This window comes from Actinia tenebrosa, unplaced genomic scaffold, assembly GCF_029948245.1.
Source record: "Actinia tenebrosa isolate PJP-AT-01 unplaced genomic scaffold, QUT_ActTen_1.0 PGA_scaffold9__36_contigs__length_13948895, whole genome shotgun sequence".
Lineage (NCBI taxonomy): Eukaryota > Metazoa > Cnidaria > Anthozoa > Actiniaria > Actiniidae > Actinia > Actinia tenebrosa.
The window spans coordinates 9,490,832-9,510,046 of NW_028292586.1; the positions used below are offsets into that span (position 1 = coordinate 9,490,832).

The 19,215-nt window shown below is 36.0% G+C and overlaps 2 protein-coding genes across 2 annotated transcripts in view; both read left to right on the forward strand.

Annotated features, from left to right (window-relative positions):
• The first annotated feature begins 424 nt into the window (after positions 1-424).
• On the forward strand, positions 425-7,802 carry LOC116301101 (uncharacterized). Its single transcript, XM_031710103.2, has 3 exons — positions 425-673; positions 2,426-5,137; positions 7,109-7,802. The coding sequence occupies exons 1-3, from the start codon at positions 616-618 to the stop codon at positions 7,570-7,572; spliced, it is 3,234 nt and encodes a 1,077-aa protein (XP_031565963.1). The 5' UTR covers positions 425-615; the 3' UTR covers positions 7,573-7,802.
• A 4,789-nt stretch (positions 7,803-12,591) lies between these two features.
• Positions 12,592-19,215, forward strand: part of LOC116301106 (putative E3 ubiquitin-protein ligase makorin-1) — a 41,521-nt gene continuing 34,897 nt past the window's right edge. Inside the window, exons 1-3 of the mRNA XM_089024741.1 lie at positions 12,592-12,775; positions 14,973-15,005; positions 16,746-16,821. Of these exons, the coding sequence (XP_088880867.1) occupies positions 12,762-12,775; positions 14,973-15,005; positions 16,746-16,821 (123 nt within the window). The 5' untranslated portion in view covers positions 12,592-12,761. The remainder of the gene's footprint in view (positions 12,776-14,972; positions 15,006-16,745; positions 16,822-19,215) is intronic.

The following is a 19,215-nucleotide window of genomic DNA, read 5'->3' on the forward strand; positions in this document are numbered from 1 at the left end:
CGTTTGAAGGACAACTGAGTCTTGACTTTACTTCTATTTACAAATTTTGCTTCTAAACATCTCTAAAATGAGATTAAAAGTGGCCATGGTTAGTATAGCTGGAGCTATAAACAGGATTCCTCGTTTTGTCTATTTACCTAAACATGTCATTACCCGGGGAATCTCAGCGTAAAGTACCACCAGAATAACGTTTTTCAGAATCTATAGAAGTCAGTCAGTGACAAAGCAAGATTCTCATCAATACCAGGGCACTTTTGGACACATCATCCAAACATAGTTTTAAACACATTTCCAAACTGTCAAAATTGCCAACATGTTTCATCCCTTTTCAGCTAATGTGCAAGTGATGAAGACATACGACGTGTTAAATGTACAGCGTGCCCCCGCCCTTAGTAACTGCGGTGATCAAATACCACCATGTTAGCCCAACCTATTTCACTCCACCCTGATTCAATTATAAGTTAACGCTGCTCACATGAAATAGACAAAAACCTGCTATCTACCGAGTAAACATACGTATTCTTACTGGCAGGGAGAGAGTGTTTGTTCTTACTCAGAGAAGACGGTAATTCTTTTTGTGCAAGCTTCAATTTGAAGAATCTGTTCGAGGTGTTCATGGCCAAACCCGTTTCGACTCTTCTTTTAGCCAGTGTGTTTCTTCACGTCGTAGAAGGTAAGTTTTACTTTATCGTATGCATGTTATGCACAATACGAATACTTTTCATATTACGATTTTCCGAACTAATACTATTATTGTATTAAGCATTATTCATTATTCAAACGACTATCGTTCAATTCAAACTCACATGATTATTAGCATGAGAATCATTCAAATTATCAATATTTGGCTTAACATTATTCATATGATTGTTTTTAAAATTAAACGGTAACTGCAAAATTATATATATGAGTTATATAATATACTGCGTGTGCTTATGTTCAGGCTGAAAATATAGATCAATCAATTTTAAAGTAAAAAGTGTTTCCTGTAGGACAACAAAATACGACTAACCTCACATGTAAACAAATAAAGTTACTATAGTAAACTAACCATATTTAAAAGCATAGTTCGTATTATTAACTATAGTAAAAGTCTAATGATTTAATTCAGTGCACATGACATGCGCCTTTTGTGTTGTTGGATCAAAATTTTGTTATGAGAAAGCTATTATCTAAAAAAGTAAGTGTCGCTTAGTTAAAAAACGGCAAAAACAAAAAAAACATTCAACCTGCCGATGTCACTCACTCAAGTCACAATAACATATCTGCTGGTACCTGCAGCAGAATGGTTCAGCGATATATTTAAACTAAGTCTTAAGACCTTATACAGACAAAGTATCAAGATAATGAGAAAGATCTAAACATGCAACAAAATATATTATCATGAAAAATGATGTTTGTCACTTACTCCGTACATTTTCCTTTAGTTTAACGACGGCCGTTTAAATGTTTCAGAAAAGAAAAAAAATGTATTACTGATAAACTATTTTTTGTCAGTCTTAGGCTGGAATAAGTAAGAAGAAATTCAATAATAAGTGATCAAAATTAGTAGGGAAAATATTTTGCACAAAATTGCTCACTAGTAAGTTCAGTAGACCTCAAAAGACCGTAGACCTACAAAACTTTGCACTATGTTGGTATAATTTTGTTAGTTAATTTTTTCACGCATATATGGTATACACTCTATATACAAAACCTCACCACCCTGGCTGATTCATATTGCGACTCCCCTTCGTTAACGTTGCTATGTCCAACAAGCTCAACAAATTGGCTAAAATATCTCACGACTTAAAGATCTGATCGCAGAAAATTAGCTATAACTGTTTCAATTATTTACTCTTCTGTAAAAATAAGAGAAAATTGCCTCGTAGTCCTTGTAGTACTTTTTAAAACAGATGCTGTGTAGTTGTTTGTGGGACAAGATTTTAATTCCACTTGGAAACACTGAATGAATTGCGACGCGAGGTGATTGAGATTATAAACACCAGCTGAAAATGGCATGTCAAGATTTTGTCAAAAAGATTTAATGGACTTGTGCAGTGAAAATTATTTACATAGAAAAGAAGTTTCATGTACAGCCGGATTAGCTTGCGTTCTTGGTTTTCAGTTGTCAGTGTTGTCTGTGTCATGATCATAACAGTTAACGGACAATTAAAATGGCAGCCATATTGGTGTATCTATCAAGAGAAACTAATGAAAAAAATATTGCCAAAGGTACACCAATGTGGTGGCTGTGTCGTCATGTGAAAATACTCTATAAGATTATAATATCGCTACAAAATCTTGGTTTACAGCTCATGCCCATTGATATTGACTATAGATGACAATCATTATTTAAGGCCTTTAGTATGATATATATGATATAAGCTTACTTCAATTGCTATGGGAGCGTATCTTGTAAATTAATGTTTATTCTTACTATTAGGTTTCAACTCATTAGAAAAGGAACTACCCTCGTTGATCAGAGAGAAACGTCTTTCAGATGTCCTAGACGAACCAGGTGACGATGATGCAGCTGAAACTAAAATGAATTCAAAAGTTGGAGGAAACAGTAGATTCAGCAGTGATACGCATAACACTGCGATTGAAAGCCAATCAACGCCAAAAACTGATAAGAACAGACACCAAGAAACAACGGTCCACTCTCAGTTAAACCGAAAAAAGCATCACACGGTAATTTTGCCGGGAGTTAAATTTGGCTTGTTGAGCCAAGAAGTGCCAGGAGCTTCACCTCCAAATGAAGAAATGCAGCATCGAATGAGAATGAGAATGAAGCGTAAGAAACGCCGTCGTCTTAGAGCCCTGAAACGAATATCTGAATCTAAGACTGATCATAATACGCAAACCGATGGGCTAATAAGGAATCCAGAATCATTAAAAACGTCATCAGTGGAACAACGGCTGACGTCCGCACCGAAAGAATCAGAGATGAAATCTTCATTTTCAGAAGCCCATACAACTAATCCTGCATCTTCTTCTTTGAGGTCTCCAGAAAAATCAAAAAGAAATCCTTTATTATCAAAACAATCGAAAAATTCTAAAAAGCAAGAAGTATTTACTGATTCTTATAGTCCATCTTCACTTAAGCGACCCAAACGCATCCCTTTAAATAATGACAATGGTGACACAAATCGTTTTTCTTCGTTGGAAATTACATTAAAGTCAAAAATACTGTCACTTAATCCTTTACCAAAGTCATCTTCGACTGGTCTATCATCTAGTTCGATCGATGAAATGCCAGCAGTGGATATGCTTAGTAACTTCTTCCAGCATGCTGGATTAGCAAGTGCTACAACGATTGAGACAAACAGAAAGTTGGAACAAGACGATGTCAGAAATCCACGAAATGAGATTCCAAAAAAGTCAACTCAGGAAACAAGAAGGCCTGTACAACAGAAGCATGCATATATTGAAAACGCGAGGCAGGAGAAGAGGGATCAAAGTGATGACGATTATGAACTAAAACTATTGGAGTTCCAGAAGAAAGCAATAGAAGAAGAAGAGAAAAAGCTAAAGGAACAATTTGGAGGACCTGAAAGACAGAAAATTGAAGTAAACAAGGAAAGTAGATTGGGACAGCTGAATCGAAAAAACGATGAAAAGGAAAAAGAGGTTCAATTGTTATTCGAGGAATTTTCGAAAACAGATAAGCAAAATGGTAACAATCACTTAAAACCAAGTACTCTTGAACAAAGCGGTAATGAAGGTGTAGATGGCAATGATTCCGGACAGAGGAGAAAGATGTCCAAATCTAAAGATGACCGAATTATTAAGAAACAGAGAACCATAAACGCTGGTGGAAACTCAGGGAATGATGACGAAATAACAGAAGTAGCATTTTACGAGAAGCAAGATGACATCACAAACCAAAACAAGAACAACGACGGCTTAACCAAGTCAAAGAAAACCAATGATAGCAAAGAATGGAAAATAACTGAGGGCAAACATTTTGAGACGAAGGGTAAGATTAGTTTACCATCTAATAGTGACAATGATACAAGCAACATTTTGATGGACAACAACATAATAAACAAAACTAAAGATGATCAAAGTGCAATGAGCTTACGGGAACCTGTGAAACTATCAGCAGATCAAATAGACCGAAAACAGACGCAAAATAAAAACGAAAAGCACAACAGCGAAAGACTTGAAGATGACATGGAAAACGAAGATTTGATGGAGAGCAAACAAAAGCAGTTTAGGAAAAAGAGTAAAAGCAAGATTGAGGTTGACATTCCAGAGGAGCACAATGCAGAACTACAAATTGAAAAATACAGAGAAAAAGAAAGGAATGCTATAAATACTGATTCAACGGAGAGCAATCAGGGAAAGAAAAGTACTGACGATGTTGGTGTAGATATAGATGTTGTTTCCGATGACACAAATCTACCAATATTTACAGAAATAAAAGACAAAGAACAAGAGGTAAGCAAAAGAATAAATGCAAATGTTGGAAAAAAAGAAAGTGAATCCCTGAACAAAGAAAAGAAAAAAGAAATGGCTGACTATGTTGATTCAGACACTGAAATGAGTGACAATAACAACAAAAGCAACAGCAACAACAGCGACAGTAACAGCAATAGTAGTAAATACGTCGACAACAACAACAACAACAGTAGCAAAATCAACAACAGCAAAAAAAGCGACAGCAACAACGATGGCAGTATGAAGCTGCAGCAAATAATAGATGATGAAGATGATAATGTCATGTTACATGATAACCGTTTGATGTACATTTTAACAGGCGAGGGAGCAAAACCTCCCAAACAAAAAAACACAGAACCAAGCAACAACAGAGAAGCCGAGAAAATACAGATCAAGCAAATAAATAATGATGTCAGATTAAACAACGAAAAACCGCTCGTTCAAAGACAAATAATTATCAACAAAGGATTGAAATCAAAAGTCGAAGAAATGCATAACAGAATCCTAAATGCACATAATAGAGTTAGCCAAGAACTGGAACAAATGGAGCAAGAACTGAGCACTAAATTCGAAACTTTGCAGAAATCAATGTCGATGGCAAAGACACTGACAGCCAGTATTGACAACAAGATTAATAACTCGGTACTCAGCGTGATGAAATTAGCCACTTCTTCTGCTAAACAAGCCAAAACTAAACTTGATCTGGTACAAAGTAAGTATGGCATTTCTTAGACAGATATTGCATTAAGCTTAATTAAGTTATATGTGCTTGGGTGTATTATAACGTAAAAGATTTTTTTTCAACGGATCATGACATGCAAAATATAGATTGGCCGGCTAAACAACTTCAAAATTAAAATGAATTTCAATTGGCAAATTAATATCCACATACTGAACAGAAAGACATTTGTCAAGTGCTCACATGATTAGTATATACTAGACTGAGCCAGATTGAACCTTTAAGCCTCCTGCACTAGGACTATTAAAGAGCCCATTTAATTCACAGTTCCCTGAGCCATCTTGAAAGGTAAACGAGACAAACGGTCATAACGGTGAGCTTTCAATGATAGAGACATGTGAATAATTGTCTATCAATACAAGCTCATCGTTCGTCTCGCTTCGATGCAAAGGCACGGCTACCTTGCAATATGGCGCATGGAACTGTGAAACTAACTATTAAGTACAATGGTCTCTAAAAGTAATGACTTAACGCATGAAGGAACGCTTCTCGTTTAATTAGTCTATTGTTACTTTCGATCCTCTTGTTTCCTTTTGTTTTCCCTTATACTTATCTCTCATTGGTTATTTATCATCCACGCTCACTATACATACACATTTCCACATTCATCTCTCGTTTACTCCGATGAAGGACTAACGTCCGAAACGTCAGTTTCATTTTTACGTACCATACGGTGTTACAAATTATCTATCTATCAACTGTTTTACTGAAAACACCGACGCAGTTTACACTAGCTTTCACTAGTTTTCCACCTTAATGACTTAATGGGTTCTTAGTTCAAACAACTCTTAGGTCTAGTGCAGAAGTCGAACTTTTACCGCGTCGAATTTAATTGCCTTTGATCAGAGGTCGACTGAAATCCATTCAACTGATTCAACATAGCTAAAGCACTAGGACGTTTATATCCATAACCTCTGTAATATTGAGCTTCTATAATTCATACATCATTGCATTTGACGCGATGAAATTCGAATTCTGAAACTTATATCAACGGTACATTTGTGGGCCAAATGGGAAACCAGCCATTAAACGTCGTATTTTATATCCACTTAAAATAAAGATTATTATCAATATCATAACGCAGATCTTTGGTCGGTGCGTGCAATTGGCTTAGTTGATTTTCTTCTTCTTTCAATTCAACGTCGCACTTGTCATGTACGAAATGTACCTTTTTACAATAACTTACAAATTTCTCGCGCGCAGATTGGTTAATTTTCATCATCAATAAGAGGACAGACAGATAAAGCTGACGTCAACGAGCGCGCGCTCTTTCCGTTAGTTGTTTTGATCACTAAAAATGAGAAGTTTTTATGATATCGTTTTTGTTATTGTAAAAAAACAAATAGACATCAGTTTTTTATGTGTCTGTCCTCTTATTGACAATAAATTTCGTCATCACATTGTCAAAGTAGTGTGGTTCCACTCGGCTACGCCTTGTTGGTCCACACTACTTTGACAATAAAAATCCGATGTCAATTTGTTAATTGAATTCCAAAGTCGAAGCGACAAAAGTTCGACGTCTGGACTGGAACTTTGTTTAAAATATTGGCTACACTGCGAACAGTCTCGGTATTTCCAATAGTCACTGTTTGATGTTTGCCGGCTGTGGTCAATTTTGCCGAGCGAGGTTTGGTAGCTTATGTCTCCAGGGGAGGGGTGTGGGGAATGAGGGATGAAAGGAGCTATTACCTACTCGCAATGCCAAATCAACCAAAGCGAGCACCATACAGTGACCAAGGAAAATACAGGGACTGCTCGCAGTCTAGATATTGACAAGATATGAAGCCTGTGCACCAAAGAAATTGCGCCCTAAGTGAATTGGTCTTCAGTCAATCAGGACGAAGGTGTTCTGTCATCCGTCATCTTTTCAAAGCTCCATAACGTGCATCATACGTATTATTTTGAATCAATGTGGTCATTTTTTGCTTTTGCTTATATTTGTAGAAGCTGCAGCAGCCCTGAATAATATCGAAGAAAAAATCGGTGCAAACGAAACAAGGAACTTTGCAAAAAAGCTGAAAGACAAACTGCCTGATCTATCTGCCCAGAAAAACAACACCTACCAAAAAATACTGGCAATAAATAGCGTCATCACGAAAATGGATGGTGCTAGATTACTTGCTCTGGATAAAGCAAACACTAGTTATAATAGTAAAGCAGAAATAGAAAACAGTATGTCCAAGGTTGCGGGTAGCGTACTAGACGAGCTGAAGTCTACAGAGAAGGAGTTAAGTGATGACACCGAAATGGAAATAGAAGACGAAATAGAAGCGGACAGGAAAATAAGAGATGCTAAAACAAGGAATTATAAAGCAGCAGTAAAAACAGCACAGGCTTTAGAAAAGATTGAGGGATACTTGAAACAGCTAGAAAATGACGAAAACAGATTGAGAACTTTAGAGAATTAAACAATGCTTTTCAGTTATGATTAATAGAGTTGGAAAAAAAACGAAACTATACGAAAGCACTGCGTTATTAGTACACATCTTTTTTTCTTCAATAGGGAAACCTTCCGGATTACTGACAAGCTATAATGTAGACTTTTCAGTCTTACTTGTTTAAAGCTATTTCCAGTTATCTAATCTGGAAAATTTCAGTGTGGTTTTATTTCATTGATTGAATGAGCGTAATAGCATACCAAAATAAAATATCGATGCTACAAACATTTTAGTGAGGTGAGCTTCTTAGATGATCTATCTCATGTCCCTTGGACTGTCATTGATACTCTTGATGATGTGGATGATTGTCTTGACATATGGTACAAGTTGTTTCTTGAAGTAATTGACAAACACTTACCCTGGAAAGAAAGGCGCGTCAAAAGAAAACAACAGCCTAAATGGTTAACGGGTGAGATTCTTCGATGTATGTCAAACAGAGATCATTTCAAGAAAATAAATGACACTGTGAACTACAAAGCTACTAGGAATCGTTGTACTGCATTGATAAGGAAAGCTAAATCAGAGTATTACAAATCATGTCTGAACAATAGAAAGGGTGACTCGAGAAAACTTTGGAGATGCTTGCGAGAACTTGCTCCCGATGATGTAAAAACTACACCACACCATATTGATCTAAACAAAAACACCATTACTGATCCTAAAGACATTGGTGAACATTTTAATAACTTCTTCTCCTCAGTTGTTGATCAATATATCTTAAATCAACAGCCTGCAACCAACTTTGATAAACTGAAAGTCATGGTAAACTCAAGGATTAAGGATGATCTGAAATTTAATATTCCTCCAATAACCACAGAATTTGTACACAAGTTTCTGTCTACCATGGACATTAATAAAGCCACAGGACTTGATAGTTTGAGTTCTAAAATCCTCAAATTATCTGCGGATGAAATTACGGTATCCTTAACAAGCATTTTTAATAAGAGTTTAACAAGTGGCAAGTTTCCTACTGTCTGGAAAACCTCCAAGGTCACCCCAGTATTTAAATCTGGCAATCATTGTGATGTTAACAACTACAGGCCAATGGCTATGTTGTGTGCAGTAAGCAAGATCCTTGAGCGTTATATTCACAACTGCTTCTACGATTTTCTTATTGGACATAAATTGTTGCATACTTCCCAATCAGGTTTTCGAAGCAATCACTCTTGTGAAACAGCTTTATTAAAGCTTATTGACAGCTGGGCATCAAATATGGAAAAAGGTCTTCTAACTGGAACAGTGTTTGTGGATTTCCGCAAAGCTTTCGACATGGTGGACACAGATATACTTCTTCAGAAACTTGCAATCTATCGTTGTGATAATTTAGTGCTATCCTGGTTCAAGTCATATTTACAAGGCAGACAGCAGTGTGTTCAGATTCAAGGAATCCTGTCATCTACGAAACCAGTCCATTATGGGGTACCTCAGGGAAGCATACTTGGGCCGCTGCTGTTTATTGTATTTATAAATGACCTTCCCCTATACACTAGTTCCAATATCGATATGTTTGCAGACGACTCTACATCTCATTCCAGTGCAAAGACAGTTGAGGAACTCAATGACATTCTAACTGATGATATGTCTAATGTTCACACATGGTGCAATGAAAATAACATGGTTGTTAATCTTGACAAAACAAGGGCAATGTTGATATCAACTTATCAGAAAGCAGCAAGATTAAAGAGTGACCTTGAAGTTTACTACAATGGCGCTAAGTTGAAAACAACTAAAACTGAAAAACTGTTAGGAGTAATAATTGACAAACACCTCTTATGGAAGTGTCATATTGACAAAGTAGCCAAGACCTTAAGTAAAGGAATCTATCTGTTAAGAAGGATTAAGAAGTTCTTACCTTTAGACTGTAGATTGACTTATTATAAGTCTTTTCTACAGCCACATATTGATTATTGTTGCACTATTTGGGGTCATTCAAGTCATGCTAAACGTATCCTTAAGTTACAGAATATGGCATTAAGAATAATTTTTGATAAGCCTAAACTGACTTCGGCTGGTCCACTGTTTAACATATCAGGAATTCTTACTATTCATCAAAGAGTAACATTCAGACTGTGTACTTTAGTATACAAGGCCCTTCATAACATGGCCCCCCAGTATATTAGTAATATGTTTAAGCTGAAATCTTCAGTTTGTAATAGGATAACTAGAAGCATTGCAAATAATGATTTATGGCTACCTAAAGTTAAGTTATGCATCAGTAGAAATTGTCTGCCCTATAGTGGGGCAAAGGCTTATAATAATTTACCTACTGCTTTAAGAAATATTGAGCAATTTAAGAGTTTTAGAACGGAACTCTACAAATATATGTTAAATAAATCATAATTATAAATAGTATCTTTTCTCAATAGTTTAGTGTATATTTAAATTTTGTAGTTTAGATATTTATATTAGCTTCACATATTTTTGTATTTTTATATTTCTTGATGACCCAATGTAAGATTAGCTTTGCTAAATTGGTTTTTTATCATCGTTAAATAAAGTTTATTATTATTGGATTTTGTTATCAGTAATACTGAAAAAATAACAAATGAAGAGAATTTGATTATTAAGTAATATGTCCTGCAATAGTCTATTGTTACTATCAAGTTGTTGAATAAAAAAATAAAAGCCTTAATTTGCATTGCATGATCATTTGATGTCAGATTGATTAAGATTGATTTGAAAAGGCTTCTATAATGTACCTTATTATACAATTATACAAAGAACGCAAACGACATACACCAGAACGCGCAAAATATGAGCCCTTATTGTGAAAGTCAACAGTACAGCAAACAGTTAATTTGCCTACGAAAAAACATCTCTCCTTCAACAAAGAAATATTGAGCCAACACACACAAACATTAATTTACAAACCGAAAAAAAGATCATGCAACATAAATACCTGCAACTCCCCCCTCTCACTTATCTAAAGGTCCATCCCTTAGTAATATATCTACACTGAATAACTATTATCACGTCGTAGTAATTAAGTTAAGTCCGCAACTGTTGTGATAAAAGTTGCCGAGCTTATAATTTGAAACTCGAAAGACAAATGCATGGCGTGGAGTTTGATATGCGGAATAGTCGGTTACGATCTCCATTATATTCCATTTGAATATAAAATAATTTTAACTTTGGGTTAGAGTGCAAAAAGGGGGGTCACGTGACTTCTTAGAATATCTCGTTTAACCCTTTGACTCCTGGGCATTTTTGGAGCTTTTTAGTGTTTTTCTGGACCTAATCTTTCTCCAAGTCCTAGCAAAAAAAAAACATATTTGGAGCTTTGATTGTCATTATCAGTGTTTTATGCAAATGAGGTACAAAGTTCACAAGTGGCTTGATATTCCAGCGAAGAAACGTTTACTGTACGAAGCAACGGTAGCTTTATTTGGACTGAGGTATTTCGAAAAATGAAGATTTTTAGAGCCATTTTGTCCATCCGTGGAGTGCTAGAGGGCATCATGAAGCCCTAGGACAGCTTAAATCAGCACTGAGCTTATGCAAGGACTGAGATTATGCAAGGATTTTAGGCCCCGTCCACACGTATCCGGAAATTTTTGCATCCGCAAATTTTTTTTTCGGATACGGGTTGCGTCCTAGCCTGCCGCGCAGACGTTTTTAGTGTCGGCTCGTAAGGAAGCAGCTGACATTAAAAACGTCTGCGTGGCAGGCCGCAGTTGCGTCCACACGTGTCCGGAAATTTTTGTGGCCGTACCCGCAAATTCTACGAAAACGGGCACGTGTGGACGGTGAAAACGATTCGAATACGCTGCGTGTGGACGCAAAACATTTTCGTATCCGCAAAAAAATTTTTGCGGATACAAAAATTTCCGGATACGTGTGGAAGGGGCCTTAGTGCCAAAAATTCGTACATTCATGTATTCCGTACATTTGAGAATTTTTGGGGCGATGTTATCATGTAAGCTCGTAAATAGATGGACGACGAGGTCCAAATTTAGCTTTCAAAGCATTATTTTTGAGTATAAACTAAAAAATGAAGTAAAAATAATTCGATGATAAAAAGTAATTTTTGACTTTGAAAATACCGCTGACCAATCTACACGACGTCAAAAATAGTGATTTTTGTTTTTTCAAAAACATTTTTATTTTTTATGAGAATTTGTGACATTTCTCCACATTTTTTGATTCGAGAAGTTTTTCTGTTTAGTAGTAAAGAATCTAGACTGGCATTCATGGCTCTTTGCTCAAAATAATTGTTATAGATTAAATGTGGATTTTTCAAGTAACGTGCATTTTCGTTTTACGGGCGGTTTCGGACGTCGCAGGAGTCAAAGGGTTCAAGCTAAGGGGATCTTCCATGACCTTAAAATCCTACATGCATGATTATTGATTACTATCACAGAATATAGATCAATTAAATGTAAGATTACGGTTAAAAAGCGTAGAAATTTAAAAAAAAACATGACGTTTTGGCTATAACTAGTGATCTTCCGATTAATTATGTCTGAATGCGAAAGCCTCAAAGATTATAGATTAACTATGGAAGACCTTTTTCTTATTGTCTGATGGGTCTTTTAATTAACTATGAAAATTTGAATTTTTTTTACCTGAATTCTGGCAATATTTTTTCATGATGTATGTAGATGTCCATTTTTCAAACTCATATCTTGATCATGACATTCAATATTTCCTTTACATTTTTTCTCTTCATGCTGGACACGATGACTACGGGCTGCAATCAAGGGAGAGTTTCAGATTTGTTCGTGGTATAGGTAAAACTCATAGCCAAGCATGGCAATTATAGTCAAGCATGGGCAAGCATGTATTTTTCAAAAACATAGTCTAGCATGATGAAGCACAGCCCGGCATAGATGAGCAGAGCAGTATTTTGCAGAACAAAAAAAAAGTATATGAAAAGAACGCAGGCTACCACCGTGGCTCTTTTTTCTCTCTTTTTGCTCCTTGGGCTTCCTGTGGTGAGGACAACACTAAGATTTAACACAGGGGTCCCAACCGAGAATATATGTTGTATGTGCGGAGGACTTAGGGGAGCCAGTCCGCTGATCATCCGCCATTCTGTAGAAAACAGAGAATATTAAGCGAGAAGAGGAGGTAAAAGGAACGAGGTTGATATACTGCGAACGAAAGAAAAGAGCTTTCTGGTATCAAATAGTGATAAAGAGATTGTAGCAAGTGCTGACATGCGTCGTACAAGGCAAGTATAAAACTATTGTAGGTTACAGCATATCGTCGTGTACGTCATTTAGTACCAACACCAGACTCCCTTCCACACTTTCTTTCGTTTTGCGGAGCTTCGACTGTAACACACTATATTCAAACAAATTTAAAAAAAATAATAGCTCAAATTAACCGGTCGATCAGAAGCTTAAGACTTACCATATAAATCACAAAATGTTCAGCATATTATAGCTGCATACTCGAATAATGTTCAACTTTCTAGATGACTGGCCACTTTCCTTGATTTTCTTCAGCTTGGCATTCGAGGATATGTTAGCCGTCTTATAGATAGGATCACTTATGATCTTATGATGGAAAAAGTAATTGCCCTATTTCACCATGACGTCACTGCTTGTTTATGTGGGGTATAGAATCGCCAAATCCAATAGAAAATTCAACAAAACTTGCTCCTGGCAAAACTGTTAAATCTAAAATGGCCTGGTTTTCAGATATGATATGTGTTAATATGTACTAAAAAATATTCTGAGAGTTTGCTGGCTATTCTACTTCTCTTTGTGGATTAATACAGGTTTTATAACTATTTTCGGTGAATTTGTGTTGATTTGACCCCTCTGATGACCATGATCCTTTGTGTTTATGCAATAGATTGTTTTGATGTGATCTCATAGTGAAATAGGGCAATTCCCACTTTTCTGAAGTTTGATAACAGTGCATTCCTGTTTTTATAGCGACATGAGCTGGATGACTGTGCTAAAACTTGGCTTAGTTATATCCGAATATCCCTAAAGAGTCGATCATTTAGATAAAAATTTATACCCCAAAAAATATACATGTAAATGTCACTCAAAGCATAGGCAGCCCAAGCTCTGTTTGTGGAATACATATATATAAGGAAATGTATGGAGGTTCTTGAATAAGATAATTTCGAAGAGATATACTTGAAAAGATTGCCATATTACATGGTGTTTTTGTGTGTTCTTTGATGATGTATGTAATGAGGTTTGAGGGAATTTGGGTCAGTTTCAATAAGCTCTAGCTCACCTGATAACAATAATGACGAGGAAGAATCTACACGTCTGACCCAAATTTGCTTGCAATCCCTTCCACTTCAAACGTTTTTTTATTGCAAGTATTATTGCAGGAGACTTCAAAATAGATATAGAATCCTTTGCAGGCATATGATACAGTGATCCTGTGTAAAGTCTGATCAATTTTCATGCCACAGTTGCCAATCAATGTTACTAAATTATCAAAGTGGCTAAATGGAGGTGGGGCTGCAAATCACATGACTGAAATGAGTCTACATGCATTTTCTTTTTTTTTAAGTTGCTGCAAAGATTAGAATGCCTTAAGGTGACTCGCTTCTTTTGAAAAAAAATTAAATGTTTTTTTTTAAGCTACAATTTTCTAGAGTGAAATTTAATGCTGACTCCAAATATGAAAAGAAAAATGGGTACCGTATCCCTAGCTTGTTTTTCAGATGATCAGCATTTTATAGATGCCTACGTGTGAGGTTTTGAAGTAAAAATTTGGCCACTGGAAATAATCAGGAAAAAATAATAGATAATAGCTCTTTATAGACTCTTTAATTGCATAAATGCAAGCAAGTGAATCATTCTACAATTATACTACATAGATAGAATATTGACAAAAAGACGGTGCCCTCTCCTGTGTTAGAAGAATTAACTTTTTTAAAGAATTTGATATAATGTCAATTTTTAGAAGGGTTTTTTGTGCAAAATTTGAGGATTTTGCTCACTTGAAGTTCAAAATGTGTATGGTTCTTCAATAAAATCTTGTAGATTAATATTATGCAGCTTTTGAGCACGCACTCATCCACGTGGGCTCAAATTGAATGTTCAAAAGTAGGCAGTCACCTTAAGGGAAAAGATCTCGTTAGATAAGTTAAATGAAATCATTCTTTTCTGTGAAACATTCCATTTATATCTTTTTGGCTAACATTGCAAACTTCTTCCGCTGTACTAGGCCTCTGTGCGTCAACCCAGCAAATGTCTATAGGGCATCTTGTCTAACAGTATTCAAATTATTCAAAATCCTCTATGTGTTGCCAAGCTTGAGCTTGGGCTACCTGTGTTTCAAATTGGCATTTACATTTACAACATTTACATTGTACTGTGTGAACCTCTTAAAAGAAAAAGAAAAAGAAAAGGGGAAAGAAAGAACATTAACTTTGTCTTTGTTTGTCTTTTCAGTTGTGACTCTGGCATGAAAAACATACTCTGCAGGTATAAGTTTATATAATTTATTATGTTAAGTTAAAAAGCTAAAAATACTTTTAAGGGGGACTTGGATGAATATCGTTTAAAATATAGATCAGCTGATCTTGAAACTTCACTGGAACAATGCACTAGTTGGGTGTTGATCCCCTACTTCCTACCTGGTGTGAAAATGATAAATTCATATGGAGTGGAGCCGAATTAAGATATTCTGTAATTCCTCCATACTCAATTGTTATATATAAAGTTCACACTGGTATCAACTGGAATCAATCTTTATTGGTTAATTATAGCTTGCACCATTGGCAGAACCTATCATCTGTCGTTGGTGGCCCTAAAAGTGTCACTATGATCAAATTTCTGACTTGCTGTTTTTTGCCTGAATGTGAAGTGAATTTTCACTTCTGTTTTCAGACATCCTATTTTTCTAATCATAACATATTGGAGTTAAAAGCATGTTGGCCATTTTTCCAGATGACGTCAAGTTTTCTCAATACTTGAGCGACCTTAGATTATAATAAGTTTGATCTCAGCATAATTACAATCAAAATCATCCAAACTTTGATAGTACTCTAGCTGTTCTTCAAAAAAAAAACCGATTAATTAACTGTAAGTTGTCATAAAATAGCCTAGGTTCCAGGCCACCCCTACCTAAAATTCAAGTTTTTGATATTTCAAGCTTTACGAGGGATAGATTAGAATGAGGCCATGTTAAAATATGTTATGGTCATAGTCAAACAATTTTGTGCTCAACTCAAAAAAATTAAAAAGCAATTGCTGAAAGGTTAAAATTGATTGTGTTTTTTCATGTTATGAATTTTCAATACAGGTGTACTGCAAAGTTTTCATCAAGTACTCTTAGAGATATACTGTAATCTATGCAAATATGATGTCATCCACCTTCTCATTAGTATATTCTTAAAACTTGAATATCCCTCAAATCAAAACTGCAGACAAGAAAATCATTAGAAAATGCCAGTTTTTTCCTTTTGTAAAGTACTTTAACTAAAGATTGGAGACATTATAATTTGATCTTATGTGGCACATTAAAGGCCAACACACTCCAAGTGGAACCATTCAAAACTGCAGTCCCTACTATCTCATCCAACCATAATACCATACTCTAACCATTGACAGATGCCGTACAGTGGCTCAGTTTGATATTATTGCAATTATTTCGCTATGCGAACATAAGTTAATCGCTATCAGTGGCAGATCCAGAAATTTTAGGAAAGGGGTGACTATTATGAAGGTTTTACCAGGAATGCCAGGAAAATGGGGGTGACCTACTAAGGACAATACTGAGAAATCTGAGCAAAAAGGGGGTGGCTATCCATCCCCTTCAACACTCAGGGTCTTAACATATAAGGAGAAAGTGCCAGCTTTGTAATTACATCTGCAAATGGATAGACTTTCAAGTGGCTCGGATGACCACTTTAAATGACGGTCCAGTCGCTCTACACAGTCATTATTACTAACCAACATCTGAGGGACGTAAGAGGACTGCTGAGGATGTAAAGAAACCCTGGCAGTGACCACCCTCAGTGCCTACATGCTTGTAAATTTTATAAAAGCAATCTGTTGTTCAATCTGTCATTCACTCAATGCAAAGCGGCTTTGATTATATCCATATAGAACGGACGCTATATAAATCATGATTATTATTATCATTATTATGTTTCATGCAAAGACTTCCTGGGCTAGGGTTTAGACTTATGAATGACTAATTACTTGGTGATTGCATTTTAGATATTTTATGAATGGAATTTGTACAGCTGGTTCAAACTGCAAGTTTTCTCATGATGCCAGGGACAGACCTTCAATGGTAATTGCATCGTTACATGTCAGTTTATTACATATGGTATTTAGGTTGGTTCGTTACTTATATGTATGGTTGGTTCATTACATGAGTTGTCTGGTCAGTTCATTACATATGTATGCTCAGTTTGTACATTTGTCCGGTCAGTTCATTACATATGTATGGTCAGTTTGTACATATGTATGGTCAGTTTGTACGTATGTATGGTCGGTTCCTTACATATGTATGGTCCATTCGTTACATATGATTGGTTCATTGCATATGGTTGGTTGGTTGCTTCGTTACATATGTATAGTCGGTTCATTGCATATGTATGCCAATACTCCATTTCACAGTTCCGTTCCAAGCCGAGGCTGGAGTTTCCACGCATGATAAAAAATATAGTTTTGCTATGCGCGGAAACTGCAGCCTCGACTTGCAACTATTATTCGTGGTCACTCGAACGGAACTGTAAAATAGAGTATTAGTCGGTTTGTTACATATTCTTCGTTTGCAACCAATCCCAAGGAAGCACAATAACAAAAGGGATGTCTGCCATGTTGGAAGATATAACAAAAGAATTAATTGAAAAATCTTTTGTCAAATTCTTTCAACATGGCGGCTATGACGTCTATTGCAAATGAAGAATGTATGGTCATTTCTGTGCATGTCTATGTGCAAGTCATAGCATAATATTTTACAAACGAATAACATTAGATAATGTGTTGCAAAGTAGTTTTACAATAATAGGGATCAAAATTATATGGCGTTCCATCCCCGCCAAAATTAATGGTTTGTATTTGAAGTTCATCACATGAATTTTGCATTCGAGTAAATTTTTTTGTTACCATCTTGTATTTCATATGCTTCATCAAGGGTTCAACATACGCGTTTTATATTTGTCGTTCATGTTTTATATTCTTGATTGTCGCTGATTCATTCTAAACTCCACGCCACGTATTTGTTCTTTGAGTTTAACATTACAAACTCTACGAATTTTATTTTCAACTCAACTTCACGCTCCGGTGAACTCGGTTGACCTTAGAAACCGCTGACCTAAAACAACGCAGTCGTAGGTATGAAAAGAAGAGAAAATGGCGGCAGAGTTTGCCTTCTGTTGTTGAAGAGGCAATTCGGCAGCTTGATACAAACCGCCAACAGGAGGATGACTGTAGTAGCTTATTTCTTCGTTTAGAGTATCTAAACCGTATCTAAACCGCATGTGGAAATGTTCATGTCTTTAATTTGTTCCGTATAAATAAGTACTATGATTACACTGGGACTAGAATGAATCAGCGACAATCAAGAATATAAAACATGAACGACAAATATAAAACACGTATGTTGAACCCTTGATGAAGCATATGAAATACAAGATGGTAACATTAAAAAATTTACTCGAATGCAAAATTCATGTGATGAACTTCAAATACAAACCATCAATTTTGGCGGGGATGGAACGCCATAAAATTATGGCGTCACAAATGCGTTGTATGAAGTTGATCAAGGAGTGAAACGACAAGTCTTCTGATTTTTACCAAGCAACTTGACTCCAAGATCTACATATTAACCCTTTCCTCCTGAGAGTGCCTGTACTACGGTTTACAGTCATTTCGCCCACGGACCATTTCGCCCACGCCAATTCGCCCACGCATAAAATCATCGATCATGCGTTTGCCAATTCGGCCACGCCGATTCGCCCACGTTTAGAATCGCTTTAAGAAATAATAATATGTTACCATGACTAAAAAAAGTAGTTGGTGATTTACCAACTTTACTTGACGCTTAAGCTCAAGACTTCAAAACGCGAACTTTTATACGCCATAACGGACTCGCCTACGCTAACTCGCTAACGAACGAAACAACTTATAAACCAATGTAAATGTCACTTTAGCCTTTTTAAACCTCAGTTGAATTACTTCTAGACTTTTTTATCACTATTAAGCTTACTTGACATAAATACTTCTTAGAACACAAAGTTTTATATATCCGTATTATCCGTCGAAGGACGCCTGACGCCATAGCTTTGTAGTATCATATGCCGCCTAGTCGGTTTCTTAAATTTTACAGCATCTTGAATCGGTTTTTAAACTTTATGTCAAACTTGTTAACCAAACTGTCTTCTTATTTGAGTAGCCATGATACAAAAAACAGGAAATTCAGCCTTCGCTTCTCGGGCAAATTATTTCAGCGTCTCGAATTCACTGAGTCGTAACAGAGGACGCTGTAAAAACAGCTGTAGGAGATTTCGATAAAAAAGAAAGACAGGTTAATCAGATCCTGCTTGACGGACTTAAACTCGGTTGTTTCATTTATTTACAATTTACTAGTCTTTATGTTCAATGAATTAATCAGTCAATAAGCTTGAACGTGTTGTTAAGAAGTCAGAAACAAAGCGTGGGCGAGTTTGCTTCTGACTTG

Bases quoted from the DNA above. Each gene is read 5' to 3' on its own strand.
- LOC116301101 (XM_031710103.2), top strand. From the start codon at position 616: ATGGCCAAACCCGTTTCGACTCTTCTTTTAGCCAGTGTGTTTCTTCAC. The intron at 674-2,425 runs GTAAGTTTTACT...TCTTACTATTAG, and splicing joins GTTTCTTCACGTCGTAGAAG to GTTTCAACTCATTAGAAAAG. The intron at 5,138-7,108 runs GTAAGTATGGCA...TTATATTTGTAG, and splicing joins TAAACTTGATCTGGTACAAA to AAGCTGCAGCAGCCCTGAAT.